General features: G+C 41.7%; 1 protein-coding gene across 1 annotated transcript in view; it reads left to right on the top strand.

Annotated features, from left to right (window-relative positions):
* The window catches only part of SPON1 (spondin 1), a 251,181-nt gene that overhangs the window by 96,809 nt on the left and 136,226 nt on the right, over positions 1-18,146 (top strand). Inside the window, exons 4-5 of the mRNA XM_036427060.2 lie at positions 5,801-5,874; positions 13,340-13,462. Of these exons, the coding sequence (XP_036282953.1) occupies positions 5,801-5,874; positions 13,340-13,462 (197 nt within the window). The remainder of the gene's footprint in view (positions 1-5,800; positions 5,875-13,339; positions 13,463-18,146) is intronic.

Raw genomic sequence — 18,146 nt, 5'->3', positions numbered from 1 at the left:
ACCAGAAGGCAACATCTCCTATTTATCTTTACATTTTCAGCTCCTAACAAAATGTCCATCACAAAAGAAGTCCTTAGTAAATGGTTTATGAACGAGTGATAATTAAGTAGGAATAATCTCAAGGCAGCTACTAAAATTGCTTCTTTGCAGTAATGATCAATGACTATACCAGTGTTTGAATCAATAGTTTTGTGACCTCATGCAAGGACTGTGGCCTTGCTATTGGGCAGACATGGACTTCGTGTGTGTGTGTGTGTGTGTGTGTGTGTGTGTGTGTGTGTGTAATGTGTTAGACAGAACCCTGCAGATAAGCTTTCACTTTTTCCCCCATGGGCACATTATTATGGGCTGCCAGATTGTCTGTTAACTCTTGAACAGAGCTCCCTGTCCTGAGATCCATCTAAAGCCATATAAAAGGTTGGTGGAAGGGTCTATAAATATTTGTTAATTAACACAAGACAGTGGTCAGGTTAGCAGTTGGCATCCTTGTGACATAAAATAAGGCAGATAGCCTCAGTTCCTGATATTATCATCACTGTGACTTTAATATTTTATTCCTGGGTCTTCCCACAGAGTTGTTCTTTCATGGTAGAAGGAAGTAGATGATACAGATTACAAACTGGATCACTTCTATGGAAAACACCCCTGAGATCATAGACAAATTTTGTAATTTATTCCAAGAAATGTTCAGTAATAGGAATTTTACTGGAATTGGGAAGAGGATTGACAAGAATAACCTGGAAACCACAAAGCCAAGCTTCCTTTTGGCCATTCATTATCTCCACCTAGAGCAGATAACCAAGGTAGCCCCTCACTCTTCTCTCCACAGGGGAAGATGACAGACCTGACATCAATCATAACAATAGCTACTATTTATTAAATGTGTTAGTGTGCCAGGTGCTTTGTTAAGGGATGGCGACTTAACCATTGCAACAATAAAGGCTACCACACACTGAATATTCAAAACATGCATGCAGAAAGGACTTGCATGAATGATCTGTACATGGCAATGACCCAGCCACTGATGACCCATGTGTATTTTTAAGCATTTATTGGCCGAGTCCTTTAGTTTATAAGGTCTCCCGATGCCTTTTCAGTGAGAGCAGGGATCTCAGGCCCTTTCAACACTAGACAAATCTACAACTTAGCAAACTCGAACTTCACTCCAACAGGCAAATTCCCTGAGTAAAAAGAACAGCCAATAAATAAACCCTTCAGACATAAAAGGGCCAAGCATCCAAGAGATTCCCATTGGTGTTTCTGGAAATGTTCCACTTTAGGTTTAAAAGAAAACTTTTAAAATGATTAAGTTATTTAGAATCTCAATCTTCCAAAGTTTGAGAAGCTAACACACTGGGAAATTTAATTTAGATTTCCTTAACACACTCTCTCGTGATAAGAGAGCATTCAGTAGATCAACATAGAAATGCTATGCAATAGGACGGCCAAATTGCAACACAGAATGGGAGAAATTTGTCATTTTGAAATGCTAAGGGAATTCTTACTAACAGCTTTCTCATCTTGTAAAGCTATTATTTTCCTGAACGATAATATGATTTATAAATCTCAGCTGCGTTTTATACTTTCAATGCGAACAGACTTAAAGTGAAATGCATTTCCTGGGAATATAAAAGAAGCATCTTCTGCAACCAAGCATATCCTTGGTCTCTGCTGGCATATCGGTAGGTGAGCATTGGTCTTCTTCAAAGTCCTGGCCGTAGCTTGGCTTCTTCCTCTGCACACATTCCCTGGGTGGCATCAGCCACTCTGAAAGCTTCAACTTTTACTTTTGCCTCAGTAACCTCTATATCCACACTTCCCACCCCTTCATATCTCCCCTGAGTTACAGATCCCTATGTCAGATTCCCCACTAGTCAGACCACCATCATAGCCTACAGACAGCTCAATCTCAAATTCTCTCCTTTCCCCTGATCCTGTTTCTTTTCCCAATACTGCAATGCTACTGATGTCTATAGAAATAAGTAAGATGTAGTTCCTGCTCTCAAAAATATAATAATCTAGCACAGGAGATAGAAAAGTAAACAGGCAATTATAATATAGGTTAATCAGTGCTGTGGTGGGAAAAACCCAAGAGGCTGTGGCTGTGGTTCTCATAGGAAGATCATCCAGTTAAGGAATCAACCTGGGAAATAATATAGTTTAGTATGAGGTAGGTAACTGAATTGTGTGTGTGTGTGTGTGTGTGTGTGTGTGTGTGTGTGTGTGTGAGTGAGAGAGAGAGAGAGAGAGAGAGAGAGAGAGAGAGAGAGAGAGAGAGAGACTGTGTGTGTGTGTGTGTGTGTGTGTGTGTGTGTGTGTGTGTGTTTTATGTTGTAGAGTAATGAAGGACAGAAAAAGTCCCATGGAGAGGCCCAGAGGTATAAGACCATGAAGACACATATAGAACATGGCTTGGATAGGATTGGATCGGGATGAGGCCAAATCATTAGGGCCAGATCAGAACCCCATTTGATGTAAACAACATTTGATCTGCACTGAGTTTGAAATCCAAAGGGCATGATACAGAGCGCTGGCCAACCACAGGCATGGAGGTGTGTGCTCAGGCTTTTCATGGTGATCACAGCCCAGGCTCCAGGCAGGCCGACGAGAATCTCAGTTCTCCACAGTGTGTTCCATGAGATGATCCGAGGAAAATCAACCCAAGGAAAATTAATTGGGGATTGCATTTCATAATATCTCACAGGGCAATTGAACTTTTTCTACCTAATCTTTAATCCTTACAACCACTCTGAGCATGAGACTGACCGTGGACTTGGGAGGTAGACAGAAAGAACTTCAAAACCTTAGGCATGTTACTTTAACCTCTGCCATTCCCACCTGGAAGATAAGGGTGAAAATAGCCACAAGCCCTCATCATAATCCCTCTGAAAATGAGCATTTTTATAAGTTTGCCAAACTTGACCTAAAGTGACATGAAGCTCCTTATAGTTTTACTTATCCTCTTAGTATAAATATTCTTACATTTTGCAGTAGAATATTAAGGTGTTTGCTTATGGGGAAGTTAATGGCATATTGCCATCTTACCTTTCTAATATCTAAAAAATTGAATTCAAAAACACATCTAGCCCAAGGGTTTGGAGTGAGGAATTTGAGGACCTGGAACATACCGTATGTAAGCATATGATATATGGAATAAGTACCTAAAGGGCCTCCATGGCACGGGGACAAGCAGGCACAGTGGAGGGGCTCAGAAGTTACCACTATCGCCAAAAGGAGAGAGTGAGCCGCCTTAGACTTTAGAAAATAAAGGATGAGGGAAACTGAAACATCTTATAGGAAATAAATATTTTCTAACTCTGGACTCCCAAATTTTTGCAATCACATTTTTGGGAAACTTGAGGGTGATTTAATTTTTCAAAGTGAGGTCATGCTTTTGAGTCATTGACTTTGCCATTGTTCTCATATTTACAGCAGGAGGAAGAAAATGAAAAATATTTGTTATAGACACTAGCAAAAGTAGGTTTTGGGGGAGAAAACAGCACAGACAGGGCCCTGGTAGAGTGGACAAAGTGTTCAGATAAATGACATAAACTTCTCAATGTCTGAAACCCGGGGAGCATGGCACCAAGTGGCAATAAATGAAGCCAGAGGGATATTTGGGAGAAACTTTATGAAAAGCCTTAAATACTATAGTGAGTTTATATTTATCCTGTACATCAGGGGTTTTCAAACTATTTTGACAAGAGAATTTTATTGAGACAAAATTTGATTGGCAGCTCTCATGCTCTGTATACTGCAACTACACACCAACCCATTTTTATTCTCTGACTCAAGAGTTTTTTCAAAAGAGCAAATTTGATTGTCTCACTCCATAGGACACGCTCTTCAAATATCTCTTTGAGCTTGGAGTAAAACACTATCTCCTTGCAGGCTCTGGATGATGTGGTTCTGCCCACTCTCCAGCTCGTTTCACACCACCTCTCTGGTTTGCCATTTGTAGATTCTCCAATGAGTCCTGACCCTCCCACTTCAAGGATTTTACAAGAGGCCTTCTCCCTTGCTTCTCCCTCCCAATTGCCTAGTTAGATTCCTTCTCTTTCAAATCTGTGCTTAGCCATCTTTTCTGGGGAGAGCCTTTCCCAGCTTGGTTAGATCCTCTGTGTTATATTCTCCCAAGCATGTGAACTTCTCCATTAAACACTTAATCACAGTTGTGTTAAATGATTAGATAAGGATTTAGTTGTTTGATGCTGCTTCCCTCCCACCCCCCAATACTGTAAACTTTCAGAATGAAAAGTGGCCCCATCTGTCTTGTTCATGACAGTGTCCCCAGCCAGTGTCTGGCCACTAAGTGGGTTTCCAACAACTATTTGTTGAATACAATACCAGTATATTAAACAAGAAGGCAGATGGGGGAGGATGCTGCTTTGGTTGAAATGAGGATAGAGCCTTTGGTTGAAGCAAGAATGTGGGGCCTGGAATACTTCCCACTAGGCCTTCTCCTTGCCTTCCACATGGGTCCCTGAAGCCCTTCTCGGTGGGAAACACTTTGAAAAGCATGGGATATTTTGACTAATAAAAGGCTTTGTTATCTGGCTCTGGGGTGAGAGTAAGTGTTCTCAAGAGTGTTCTCTTGCCTGAGGAAACTTTCTGCTTGATGGTCAACAGAATGGATAAATGATCAAAGTAGCTTTGTGTAGACAGGAAGCATATTTCATTCATTTATTTCAACATCTTGTCTCCCCTGGGTAGGAAAAGACTATAAAAGACATATGTAGACTAGTCTGAATTTTAGCCTTTTATGCAAGACAGGGTGTAGAGTAGACGTTTCTTTGGAAAGTCATCTTGGCCCAGGCCCAGACCAACAAGAAAACTGCCTCTGTACTCAGCAGATCTGTGCACACTTGGCCCCATTCCTAGGTGTGAGATCATGTGATACAAGGCAAACTGTGTGACTCTATCACTCACTCAGTGTGGTCAGCTGGGTTGGAGTCAAGGGCTCCCTTTACCTGTTTAATAAGGTAAATCAAAGTAAAAATTACCTTTTGATCGACTAGCACTGCTAAAGAAAATCAATAGAAATGGCTGGAGATCTACTGGCACTGTCTTAGCGTTCAGCATAGTAGACTTTCAAATTACTGGAACACTGAGTTTGGAGATTTAACTTATTTGAAGCCAACTCAAAATAAGTAGCCGGGTGGGTTACAGGAGAAGTAGCATGTCTAATTAAAGAGAAAATGTGTGCTGGCCAAAAGTAAGTCATTTTTCAACCTCAAAATATTCTTTCCAGATTCTACGAGTCTGTTTGACATGTTTAAGAGAGAGTTATAACAGCTGAGTTGTCTTTGTTCAAAATGTAGGAGACAGTTTTGTCTAGACTTTCAGGGAAGCTATAGAATGACATTTTCAGAGCAAATAAAAAAATATTTTTAAATTCTTTTTTTCCCCCTTCAGGAAGAGGATTTGAAATGCTTAACTGATTTGAATTTGGTTGATCTACAATGACCTCAATAGTTTGATATAGAGTAAAATGAACCATTGAGAAAATTATTGAAAATGCTGTTAGTTCACTTTCTTTCTTTAATATTAGCAGCAGTACCACCGATACAATTACTAATATTTATTGAGTGGTTTCTAGGTTATGTGCTAAGCTCTTACCATATAGTTTCTTATTTAGTTCTCATAGAAATCCCATGAGATAGATATTATTATTGTCAATTTTCCGATGGAGATACAGAGGTACAGAGAATTGAGGTGATTCACCCAAAGCCTCGCAGCTATCAGTGGCCAGGCAAGAACTGACATCCTCATCACCGCACTGTGTCTTCTTTCCTCACAGGGCCAGCATCGTACAGAAACGCATCATTTATTTTCAAGATGAGGGCTCTCTGACCAAGAAACTTTGTGAACAAGGTAAGAGCAGGCAGTGGGAGAGAGCTAAGTAAATGGAAGGTGGCTTATTCAGTCCAAACACCTGGCCTCGGGAATTAAGATGATGTGCTTTCTGAGTTCCTCCGGGTCCCGCTTCCTCACGTAGCTTCAATTTTTAATCTGGCTGTGTGCTGTGGATAATTGGATCCGCCTTAAGCTCTAATTACCCAGCTTGGTTCCCTGGGTAGGAGATAATGTACCTTATAGTGGTGTCGTCTTTTTTATTTTTGTGAAACAGTGATTATTCTGAAGAGGTTCCCTGGAATAATTCACAGGACTTAATTAAGGAATGCACAGTTGTGTACCTTTAAGAAGTTTTAATGGTTTTCCAGAATAATCACCAACAGAAACTTGGGTAGTATGTGGACAAAATGGAGGAACCTTCTCCAGGGAAGCACAGAGGGGATGGGGTTGCCATGGGGGCACTGGCCTTGATGATTTCACCACATTCAAGGATCTGGTCCTTAGATGTGCAAGGTCATCATTGCCCTCTCCACGGGTTGAAGGCATTCTAACAAAGCCCATGCAGACCAAGTAGACAGGGGAGGTCAGGGCAGAGGCCTGGATTCAGATCTGATCCGGGTTCAAAGCCTGCCTCTGCCCTTCCTCGACATCTGACTTAATACATGTGAAATCATACCATGCCTCCTTGGCACAGAGTAAATGCTACCTGTAAGTATTAGTTATTGTTATCTGTATCTGAAAGCTTGTATATAAATCTTCTGTAAAAAAATGAAGATCTTAAACATCTGAATGTGTTTAGAAGTCTTTAAAGAACTAAGTAAAAATAGAAAATGTTCTATAATTATACATCTTTATCTCATTTCTATTCATTTTTGCAGAAGTTTATTTGCATTTCAAGCCATTAGCATTTTGAGAAGAAATAATCCTCTTTAATTCTAGCAAATCATAAACTATTAAGAAAAAGAAAAGTTGATAAAGGTCTTCTGGGAAAATTATAAGAATAGGTAAATTTTTTTGAGTGCTTACTACATCTCAGGCACTATTCTAAGCACTTCACAGAACTTAAGCAGGTAATCTGCACAACCTTATATGGTAAAAACCATTACATCATCCCCATTTTATTTATTTTTAAAATATATTTTATTGATTTTTTTTATAGAGAGGAAAGGAGAGGGATAGAGAGTTAGAAGCATCAATGAGAGAGAATCATCTATCAGCTGCCTCTTGCACACCTCCTACTGGGGATGTGCCCACAACCCAGGCACATGCCCTTGACCGGAATAGAATCTGGGACCTTTCTTTCAGCCTGCAGGCTGACGCTCTATCCACTGAGCCAAACTGGTTTCAGTGCATCATCCCATTTTATAGATGAGAAGCCTGAGGTGGGAAAAATTTAATGGCTTGCTCAGCATCATTCAGCTTGCAGTAGAGGGCAGGGTTTGAATCTAAGAGCCAATGCCCTTAACCGTTTCCTTTCTGTCAAAGGGATTACATCCCAATTCAATAGTGTAAACTGTTGCCTTTGGTAGATAAAAGCATCCTGAAGCAAATGTTTCCCTGCAGATGAGCTAGAACGGAAGTTAGATATTATATGGTGGGAGTGGTTGCATGTTAAGCCTGGAAAGAGCAAACGGGGAGAGGTGAGATACCTGCATTAGGGCCAAAGGACAGAGGCCAGAGAATGGAACTTGTGGGTCAGGACCCTGGTCAATTTCCAGGTAGACATCCCCATACATAGCTTTTGGGGCTTTCCTTTCCCGTATTTAATTGTTCACATGTCCACGCAGCTTTTCTCCAAACAAGGGAACATTTCAACTATTGAGGCTCTCGATTTCTTTTTTTTTTTTTTTAATATATTTTTATTGATTACAGAGAGGAAGGGTGAGAGCTAGAGAGCTAGAAACATCAATAATGAGAGAGAATCATTGATTGGCTGCCTCTTGCACGCCCACAAACTGGGCATATGCCCTTAGAATCAAACCTGGAACCCTTTAGTCCACAGGCTGACACTCTATCCACTGAGCCAAACTGGCTCGGGCCTCAAGTTGTATTTCAGCTCCAGGCCCACATAAGCAACAAGACCAGCCATGGCCAGGACCAGCCGCATGAAATGATGACCTCCTTCCCCGTTGTAAGCCAGTGGGTCATTGAAGACCACAACCCTGAATGGACACATCTGGAAAACTGCTGAATAATCTATTGAGATCTTTCCCTGGCACCTCCCCTAAACTCCCCACCCTTAAATCCCTCAGGAAGGAGGACCCAGAACACTCTCCCTCCCAGGAGCACGCCCTCGCCTTTCCCTTCCCTCCCTACTCCCCCTTTCCCTCCTGCCCCAGGCAGGTTACCATTAGCTTCCTCACTCCAAGCTCCAAAGGGCCCTTCCTTTACCTCTAGAACTTGTTTCTTAAGCCCATTTCTTCTGGAAATTACTTTTCCTACCTCTGTAATTTACCCAATAGCTGTTCTCTCTCTCTCTCTCTTTTTTTTTAATCAATCTTTATTGTTCATATTGTTACAAAGGTTCCTCATTTCTTCCCCCCTCCACCAGGTTCCCACCCCACCCTCCGCCCCCTTTCCATCCCCCATTGTCCTCATCCATAGGTGCAGTTTATGTTCAGTCTCTTCCTCCCTCCCTTTGCCCGATAGTAAATCCCTTTTCAGACAGTAAATCAGTTACTTAGCATTTTCTCATATCAATAATACCACCACATGCCCAATGATACATTTCACACAAAAGACATTTCCAAATAGGTCAACCAGCCTCATCCAGGCCCCACCCAAGGCACTCACAGATCAACACAGATCAACACCCCAGCCCTATACTAACTCAACACATCCAGATCTAAGCCTTCATCACTTGATTCAGCAGACCCTCAAGTTCCCACTAAAGTTTCCAGCCATGTCTGAGAGGCAGCCGTGGGGCAGGGGCAGGCGAGGAGCAAGCTGTTCCGGGCCTGGCTGCTCCAGGCCTGGCCTCTGTTGCTCTGGTTCGTTCCACAACCAGCTGCTCCGGGTCTGGTCACCGCCGCTCCCGACCTAGTTGCTCTGGACCTGGCTGCTGCTGCTCCGGGCCTGGCCGCACCCCACCCGGCTGCTCTGGGCCCGGCTGCTCCGGGCCCGGCCGCTCCGGGCCTGGCCACTCCCAGCCTGGCAGCTACTACTCCGGGCCTGGCCACTCCCAGCCTGGCAGCCGCTGCTCCGGGCCTGGCCGCTCCCAGCCTGGCAGCCGCTGCTCTGGGCCTGGCCGCACCAGACCGAGGCTCTCGATTTCTAAAGAGCAATCCCATTCCTACCAGGACTCCATGAGATGCCATTGAAGTCCCGTGGGTTGGAGTTGTGAGTTTTCTGGATCACACATTTACAGGCCAGGTTTTGGTTTACACCCACAGATGGCTAATCACAACCACTGGGGGATGGCTTTGTTAGTTTGACTATTAAGGACAACCTTATCTCCCAGATTTGAGGGTTCTAAAGAGGCTCTTGACTGACACTTACATACTGATAACAGTCCTTAACTAAGTGCACATCCCAAAAACTCAATCCTTGTCTAAGCTATGACTATGCTAAAATTCTGCGATATAGTGTCAATAAAGTGGCATTGCAAATCTCTATTGGTTATTGCTTCTGAAGCAGAGATCCTCTAAGCATGGATATATGAAGCAGGATGAAAGAGGTCAGAGGGGAGATAGGGAGAGGACTGGATGAAAGAAGGTGAAGGGATTAGCCAAAGAACATATATGTATAGCCCACAGGCACAGACAACAGTGTGGTGATGGTTAGAGGGATGAGGGGAAGGAAGTAAAGGTGGTGGTGAAATGGGGGACATCTGTAACAGTGTTGACAATACATTTTTAATATTAATATTGAATGAAAAAAATAATGATTAAACACGCACCTGTTTAAAACACCACTTTCTGTTTTAAATATATATTTTTTAATGATTTTTTTACATAGAGGAAGGGAGAAGGATAGAGAGTTAGAAACATGTATGAGAAAGAAACATCTCTGCCTCCTGCACACCCCCTACTGGAGATGTGCCTGCAACCAAGGTACATGCCCTTGACTGGAATCGAACCTGGGACCCTTCAGTTTGCAGGCCAATGCTCTATCTACAAAGCCAAACCAGTTAGGGCTAAAACACCATTTTCTAATGACAACTTTATGGGGGGGGGCGGGGGGGGCGGGTAGGGGGCCCAGCAGGACCTGGGCTATAGGATCTTTTTTTTTTTTAATTCTTTATTGTTTAAAGTATTACACAAGTAGAGCTGTAGGATCTTTAGATACAGTTGTAGATGATCCCCAGAGACTGCAGACCCATGAGGAAATTCATCAGTTAGCAAGCAAATCACGTTAAGAAAGTCTTTAATTCATCAGCATCAAGCAAAGGGATTTCTCTTAAATGTGTATGCCTACTTAATTATCTCTAGCTCTTTCATTAAGGTCTTCACATCCTTTGGAGAGTCCAATCAAATCAGTTAGGGAAGGGGAGAGAGTTGCAAGTATCTATTATTTTTTCCCTCAGTAGAAGCTGTTAATGCATAGGGGAAAAATTAAGAACTGCACAGCTAAAAAGCAATGGCAATCGTTATTTTAAGAAAGAGACAGAAAACATTAAGCTACTTACAATTAAGTGAAACACATAAAATATTCAAAAAGGTGACCCATAATAAGCATCCACAGGCTCACTTTAAGTCCATGTCACAAATAATTAAGGGAGAGGGGAAAGAAAGGGAGGAGCAGGAGAAAGGGAATAATGAGAAAAGGAAGAGAAAGGCGGGGAATGAAGAGTAAAGGATGAACACTGAAAAACGAAGTTGGTGGATTGAGAGTAGAAGTGGGGAGAGAGGGAAGGTCAGGAGAAGCTGCAGAGCCTGAAATTACCTGTATTTTGTAGGCCCTGCTGTGGTTAGCAGAGTGGAGGAGGGAAGTTAACACTTGTTATCACTACCCTTTGAAAGCCTGGTTCATTTTCAATAGGCTTGTCCTCAGTGGGAAACCATATGTCTGTTTCTAGTTTCAAACTTAGAAATGTTCTTTTTAAGTGGAAGCTTATTTTCTGCTGGAAGTTCAAAAGATTTATTGTAAAATGTATTCCCTTGAACTCCTGGATACATGTTAAGTTTACCACCCATAGACCCAAGAGCCCTTAGGATAAGGCAAAGCTCCAAGTTTGCCTTATTTTGGATTCTTGAGAGATGATTGCTGCCTCATTTGACAATGCCTGGTGGTCACCATCGAAACCCTAGCATGTACCTCTTAGCCCTGAATCCATTTTTCAAAACTAATTTAGTTTTTTCACAACGTAGTTGGTCATAATGGAAATGTAAAAGGCAAAAAATATTCAGGAATTATTGATTTATCCTACCTTTCTTGAAATATATTCAACAGAGTGTTGAATATATCCACTATCAAAGTGGCTCATACAAGAATCAGATGTGTGTTACCTGTGCATGAGGCAGTGGGAGCCTGTTCCTCAGCACAGACAATGCTCTGGTCTCTTCCAAGTGTACAAAGAGTAGCCACAAAGGGATGTCTATTTTGCCTGGTTTCAGACCTTTTCTGTAGGGCTATTTAGAAATCCTGGAGCTGTGTAGGGAAATAATTTTTTAATGTACCATTCTTCATTTGAAAAAGCAAAGAGAGAAACACATCGAATTTTCACTCTCCCTGGGTGGTGTGGATCAGTTGGTTGGGCATCATCCAATACACCAGGAGGTTCTGCTTCAATTCCAGTCAAGGGCACATGCCCAGGTTGTGGGCTAGATCCCTTGAAGGGTGTGTGTAGGAGGCAGCCGATTGATGTTTCCTTCTCACATCAATGTTTTGCTCTCTTTCTCAAAAAAAAAAAAAAAAATTAATAAACTATCCTTTAAAAAAAAAAATTGTTTTTCACTCGGTATTTCTGCAGATCTATCCAGCCAAAGTTCTTGGCTAGACAGATAGCATGCAGAGATTAAGAGCATGGGCTCCAGCTCGGCTGACATGGCTCAGAGGTTGAGTGTTGACCGATGAACCAGGAGATTACGATTCAATTCCTGGTCAGGGCACGTGCAGGAGGCAGCCAATCAATGATTATCTCTCATCATTGATGTTTCTGTCTTTCTCTCCCTCTCCCTTCTTCTCTGAAATCAATAAAAAAATAAAAATAAAGAGCATGGGCTCCAGTCTCAAAAAGACCTGAGCTCCAGTTTTGCCTGCACCACTCACTAACCCTGTGACCTTGGGCTGCTTACCTAATATGCCACAGATCTGTAAAATGAGATTAATTAAAGTACTTACCTCCTAGAATTGCTAGGTCAAGCCTAGTTATATATGGAAAAGAATCAGCACATACAAGGACCCTCTACAGTTAGTTATTTTAACAATAACCCGTCCTTTTTTCTCCATCCTGGAGCCCAGAATGTACCTCTTCCACCCGTCGCTGATTTTGCATATTCAAACCAAATGAACCCAGTGAATTCCATATGGAACACTTGTAAAATGCTCTTTCTTCCACTCAAAAGATTTTTGTACTCTTTGTCGCTGCTCTTTATATAATATTTAAGAATACATGTCCAACTTGGAAAAAAAAGAGAACATTTATGTTAATACCACTAGGGAAACTGAAGCACTTGAAGCAAGTTGCAGCTGTAAGTCATTGTTTTCATCTTGCAGGAATCAGAAGAGACGACGAGCAACAATGCGCAGTTAGGGATGTGGGCTTGACAATCGGAAATTCTGAATTTATTCATGTAATCTCTCTTTCCCCACTTATCAGCTATTCACAGCCAAAAGTAGGGGCAGAGAGGGAATCTTCGGTTTTTCCTGGCTGCCACTGTGCTCAGAAGTAAACCTGAACTTGGGAACATATTCCCTACCCACCATCCCTCCCAGTCAAGCCTCTGAAAGCTTGATAAGAAGTGTTGTGATTATATATGCATATCTTTTTTGAAAAAATAATTTTCTGCAGTCGTTTATCTCTCTGTCTCTGTCTTTCTGTTCTCACTGCTCCTTCAAAGCAACTCCTTCAGTCCTGCCAATCTGGCCCCAGGAGATATTTCTTAGAGAAAACACACACACAAGTATATTCTTCTTAAAATTTGGTGGGAAAATCGTGTTGTGGGAGCGGTGGGGGAAGAGGCTGGAGCCCAGAATAGATAACTTAGTTTTATCTCTGGCTTCTCAATACAACCTCTATCCCAAATAGTCTGCCTTCTTGATCCCACGGGTCTCCTCACTTGATTAGAGCAAAAGTTCTATTTTATCTAAATTTTTATTCATTCATTCATTCATCCATTCATTCATTCATTTACTGCAGAATATAGTTGCCATACTGAAAGGTACCTATACAGAACCCTTTGTAGCCCAAGTCCTGACCTGGTTCTCTGTGTTATTAATCAATGAAAACTGCACCTCATGTGTTTTACCCCAGGCATTAAGGACGAGATCAAGACCCATATTTGCTTCCTAACTTGGCACCTTTCTTTCCTGACTGTTTCAGATTCCATGTTTGACGGGGTGACGGACAAACCAATCCTAGACTGCTGCGCCTGTGGGACTGCCAAGTACAGACTCACCTTTTATGGGAACTGGTCTGAGAAGACGCACCCAAAGGATTATCCTCGTGAGTAGAGCAGCTACTTTATGGATTGGGAAAAGTGCATTACAGAGTTCTGTCTGGTTGTGGGATCCAGTAGCTGAAGTATGTTCGGTCTGCGTTCCTGCCAAATGATTCATGAAATTCACATTCCCGCAAGTGAATTCATTGAGACAGAGGTCTGCTTCTAGCTTCTTTGCATAGCATTGTTCTAAGTGTCTTCTTATTTGTGATTTAAAAAGTATTCCTGAGGGCAAGCAGCTTATCTTCAGGTCAGACACGTGGTAACCCTCAGTCCTCCTCAAATGGCTCTTTCCACGAACGATACAATAGATGTCTTTGTGCTTGAAATGGCTGGCAAAAGGGACCTGCTCTTCACACTTCACAGACCAAGGTCAACAAATATTCAGCATCCTTAACCACAGCTGGCATTGGTAGTCTGCCAGCACACCCTTTCCTTACTGACTCCAGATTCCAGCTTAGAATCCTTTGTGACTGCAGGTAGTCAATACCAACCCATGAGACTTGTCAGGAGACCCCAAACTTGCTATTTTGAAGTAGACCCTTAAGTGGGACTCTGACAACTCACTTTTCTCACACTATTATCTCAACAAATGCCTAGCATGAGCCAAGCCACTGTGCAAAACTCTAGCGATGGAATGTACAAAAAAAAAAAAAAAAAAAAAAAAAAAAAAAAAAAGACAGTATATGTTCTCATAAAACTCAGAGATTAGTGGGGAGACAGACACTAATCAAATAATCACACAAAAAGGTGTCATTATGACAATGAAGAGTAGACTTACTGTGTGCCATTTACACATTGTGTCATTTAAGTCTCAAAAATAACCACTTTTTGTGGATGAACTCACTGGAGATCAGAGAAACGTCATGATTTGCCCACAGTCAAATGTAAGGGGTGGATCCAAGATTCCAAAAGGGGTTTTCAGGCCTCTTTCCCTGCCTTTTGTTTGGGTTGCCTTTAAGAGCCAGTGTTGCCCATCCTCTCTAACTGTGGGTGGCAGGATGTCCCTGTGTGGCACAGAGCATGGTTTTTCTGTTTATTGTTTGATTCTTGTTCATTTCACTTTGGAGTTGCCACAGCTGGGAAAGAACAGTGGGACTGGGGGAAAGAGATTAAAGGGAGGGATTTGAGTCAGCCCCCAAAGGAAGGGGGAGCAAAGGGTACATGGTTAGAACTTCAGAAGACCCAGTTCAGACTAGAACCTCCGTGGTCCCCCCAACAGCCCACCCAGATGGCACTCCAACATTTATTGGCAGATCAAGAGCCCAATTGTTTAATTTTACCCACATGTAATTAAGGCTTAATTCTTAGGAGCCTCTTACTAGTTCATTTTCTTGACTCTGGTTTTCAGCTTGATCTGCTTCAGCTGAAGTGGGAGACCTGGGAGAACAAACTTGGGCTCTTTGCCTGGGGGTGGAAACCACTTGGAAGGAGTATGAAGGAAAAGATTTTCCCCAGTGCCTCCCATCCACCAGCCAATAGGCAAAATGTTAGGGGTCCGTCACTCATCTTTTGTAATCCTAATGAGCTTCTTGCCCTTTTCTATTCTGACACTGTTACTTCTCAGAATTAAAAAACAAATTTAAAAGGTACAGACCGTTGTTTCTGGATCTTTGGGACAAATCAAGGACAAATCTATACAGAATGTCTATGGAGTTTTTGTGAGTTTCTTAGTAAATATAGCAGACATGTATTCCAGGCCCCTCAGGATGCTTCCATTGACAGATGTCAGAGTGTGTCTTAATATTTGGTTGGGGAAAATTTGGTGCCTTTGAACAGAAGAGCATTTATCACATCACACTGTAATTATTCTTCAGGAGTCTTTATTCCCATCAGACAAAGTTCTCCAGGACATGCTCATTTTTTATTCTCAGGGCCTGGAAGTGCCTGGTGCCTTCCGTGTGCTGATTGCTGAACTCAGAGTGGCATTCGCTGTGACCTGGGAGGCAGGTTTCTAGTTCACATCTAGTCACTAGGGCCAATACTGAGCAGGGAGTGTGGGCTGGAAGTATGGGCCGGACCCTCCTTGGAGAAAAAGGACTGAAATACTCATGAAATTGGAGCTCATTGAAAAGGCACAGAGAAGGTCCAATCAGGGCTTTAAAAATGTGATATTATAAAAAATGATTTCTACCAATCTTCGATCATAGATGCCTCTCCTTTTGTGTCTCCAGGGATGATTTTGTTTTGATAACCAATGCTTGCCATGAAGCCCAATGAAGCCATGATGCTGCTTCCCAACAATAGTGCAAGCTGACAAATTCAGAGTCCCTCTCTCCTTATTAATTACTCATCAAAAATGCTGTTTTTTCTGCAAGGATCTTGGAGCCGCCGTCCTCAAGTGTTTTTAATGGCAAAAGCTATTGGGAACTCCCACAGTCTTGTTTATGTGGGCTGTGTCTCTCAATAGTCACCATAGGAAAAATTAAAAAAGAAATTTAAAAATATTACTTACTTTTTTAAAAGGAACACACAATGAATTAGCAATAATGAACTTATTACATGTTACCAAATTTTATGAAAATAACTATTATCCAAAACAAAAGAAATGTAGTGAAGAGTATTATTGTCCTATGTTTTTTTGCAAATCTCTTTAACCTCTGATTTAATAGAAGACCCCTGGATTCTCATATTTGCCTCTGCATTCAACCTGTCATGGTTTATATTTTGGATTGTTAGATATGAAGACAATTCTATCTTGTACAGGTGTGTAACTAGAAAAGAGAAGAATATTTTAATAACCTTTTCAGATCATTACAGATAATCTTCTTTGATAGTACACCAAAACTCTGCAAATGGTACAGTAGTTCCCCCTGATCCAAAAAGGATATGTTCCAGGACCCCCAGTGGATGTCTGAAGTGCAGATTGTACTGAACCGTATATGTACTATTAGAGGCCCAGTGCACAAATTAATACACCAGTGGGATCCCTCAGCCTGGCTTGCAGGATTGGGCCAAAACCAGCTCTCCAATATCACCTGATTATGAGAGAGTACAGTCCAGGTCCTGGATTGTGAGAGGGCACAGGCCAGGCTGAGGACTCCAACAGTGAATGATCTGGACTAGGGAGGGATGTGGGAGGTTGGCCAGCCAGGGAGGGACTGCAGGAGTGCTTCAGGGCATGGTGCAGCCTAGCTCCCTCAGCCCAGATCAGCCAGACCCCAGCAGCAAGCTAAACTACTGGTGGGAGCATCTGCCCCCTGATGATCAGTGCACTCATAGCGAGCAGTTGAGTGACCTTAGCATATCATTAGCATATTATGCTTTGATTGGTTGAACTGATTACTGAACAACCAGGCACTTAACATATTAGGCTTTTATTATATAGGATGTTTCTTCGTCTACATGCATAACTATGGTAAAGTTTAATGCCTTTTTCACCTTAAAGCACTCATCACTGGACATAGTTTTTGTAACCATGTGAGGTGGGAATAGCAAAACTGGTGTGAATTTATTTTTCCTTCTGCACAATTTTATTGGTAGATTAGTTCTTAGAATAAATTTTAGCAACCTCAGCATACGATTGTGATTTTTCCCCCTTATTAAGTTGAAAACGTTCAATTTTTCACATAAAGGAAGCAGTTTATGCCTTCTCTTTGGCATATCTGAATTGTCAGCATTACTATTCTTAATAATTCTTAGCATTATTAAGTAAAACAAGGGTTACCTGAGCAGAAGCACTGGGATACTGCGACAGTCCATCTGATAACTAAGACAGCTCTAAGTGACTAACAGGCAGGTAAGGTACACAGTGCAGATACACGGGACAAAGGGATAATTCCTTTCCAGGGCAAGACACTACTCATACTGGTGTGCAATTTAAAAATTATGAATTGCTTATTTCTGGAATTTTTCATTTAATATTTTCAGACCATGATTAAGCTCAGGAACCTAAAACCATGGAAAGCAAAACCTCAGACTGGAGGGAGAGGGAACTATTCTACTTTCTTAAAGCATAATTACAGCATAGAATATTAAAGCTATATTAATGAACTCGTATTCTGTTGCATTAAAATGCAGTGCTTTCCTTTGCACTGTGAGTAGATCTGATACAAATGAATGATTTTGTAACATCATACATTGATCATTTGGAAAATATTGGTGTTCTGACTTAGGCAGATGATCCAAAAGTGGAGACATTTCATTATACAGAGTCAAAAATCACATTCATTTTACCACTTCCAAACTCATCAGAAAAGGTTTAAATATTAGACCTTAACAATTCATATACAATTCATAGTGACAGATAAAAGTTTTCTAAAATTTGAAGTTTTGCTGGAAACCTTGAATTTTATCATTAGCCGCAATGCTGTCAGGTGTGTTCATTCCTTGAAGTGACAGGCTCACTTCATTGTTGAGAAAATGTCTGCCAGATTCTCCATTCTTAATAACCATCATTTGTCAGTACAGCTTGCACCTCAAACAATCACACAAGTGCTTTTATGCAAGACAATCATGGTACTTCAGTTTGCGGTTGAAGTGCTTTGCCCATAGTTCCCAATTAGTCACACAGTACAATAGGAAGATGTGTACTCAAAGGTACAGAGATTTGATAAAATTAATAATTTATATGGCTTCATCAAGGACATTCTCAGGTGAAACTGACTTCCGTGGTTGCTGTGCACTGCACGTTTCTGTCTGTGAAGAATACGCTCCACTGAAACAGCTCAAGGCCACTGCCTTGATCCG

The sequence above is a fragment of the Pipistrellus kuhlii genome, unplaced genomic scaffold (genome assembly GCF_014108245.1).
Source record: "Pipistrellus kuhlii isolate mPipKuh1 unplaced genomic scaffold, mPipKuh1.p scaffold_m20_p_9, whole genome shotgun sequence".
NCBI lineage: Eukaryota > Metazoa > Chordata > Mammalia > Chiroptera > Vespertilionidae > Pipistrellus > Pipistrellus kuhlii.
This window is presented reverse-complemented; position numbering and strand designations above follow the sequence as displayed.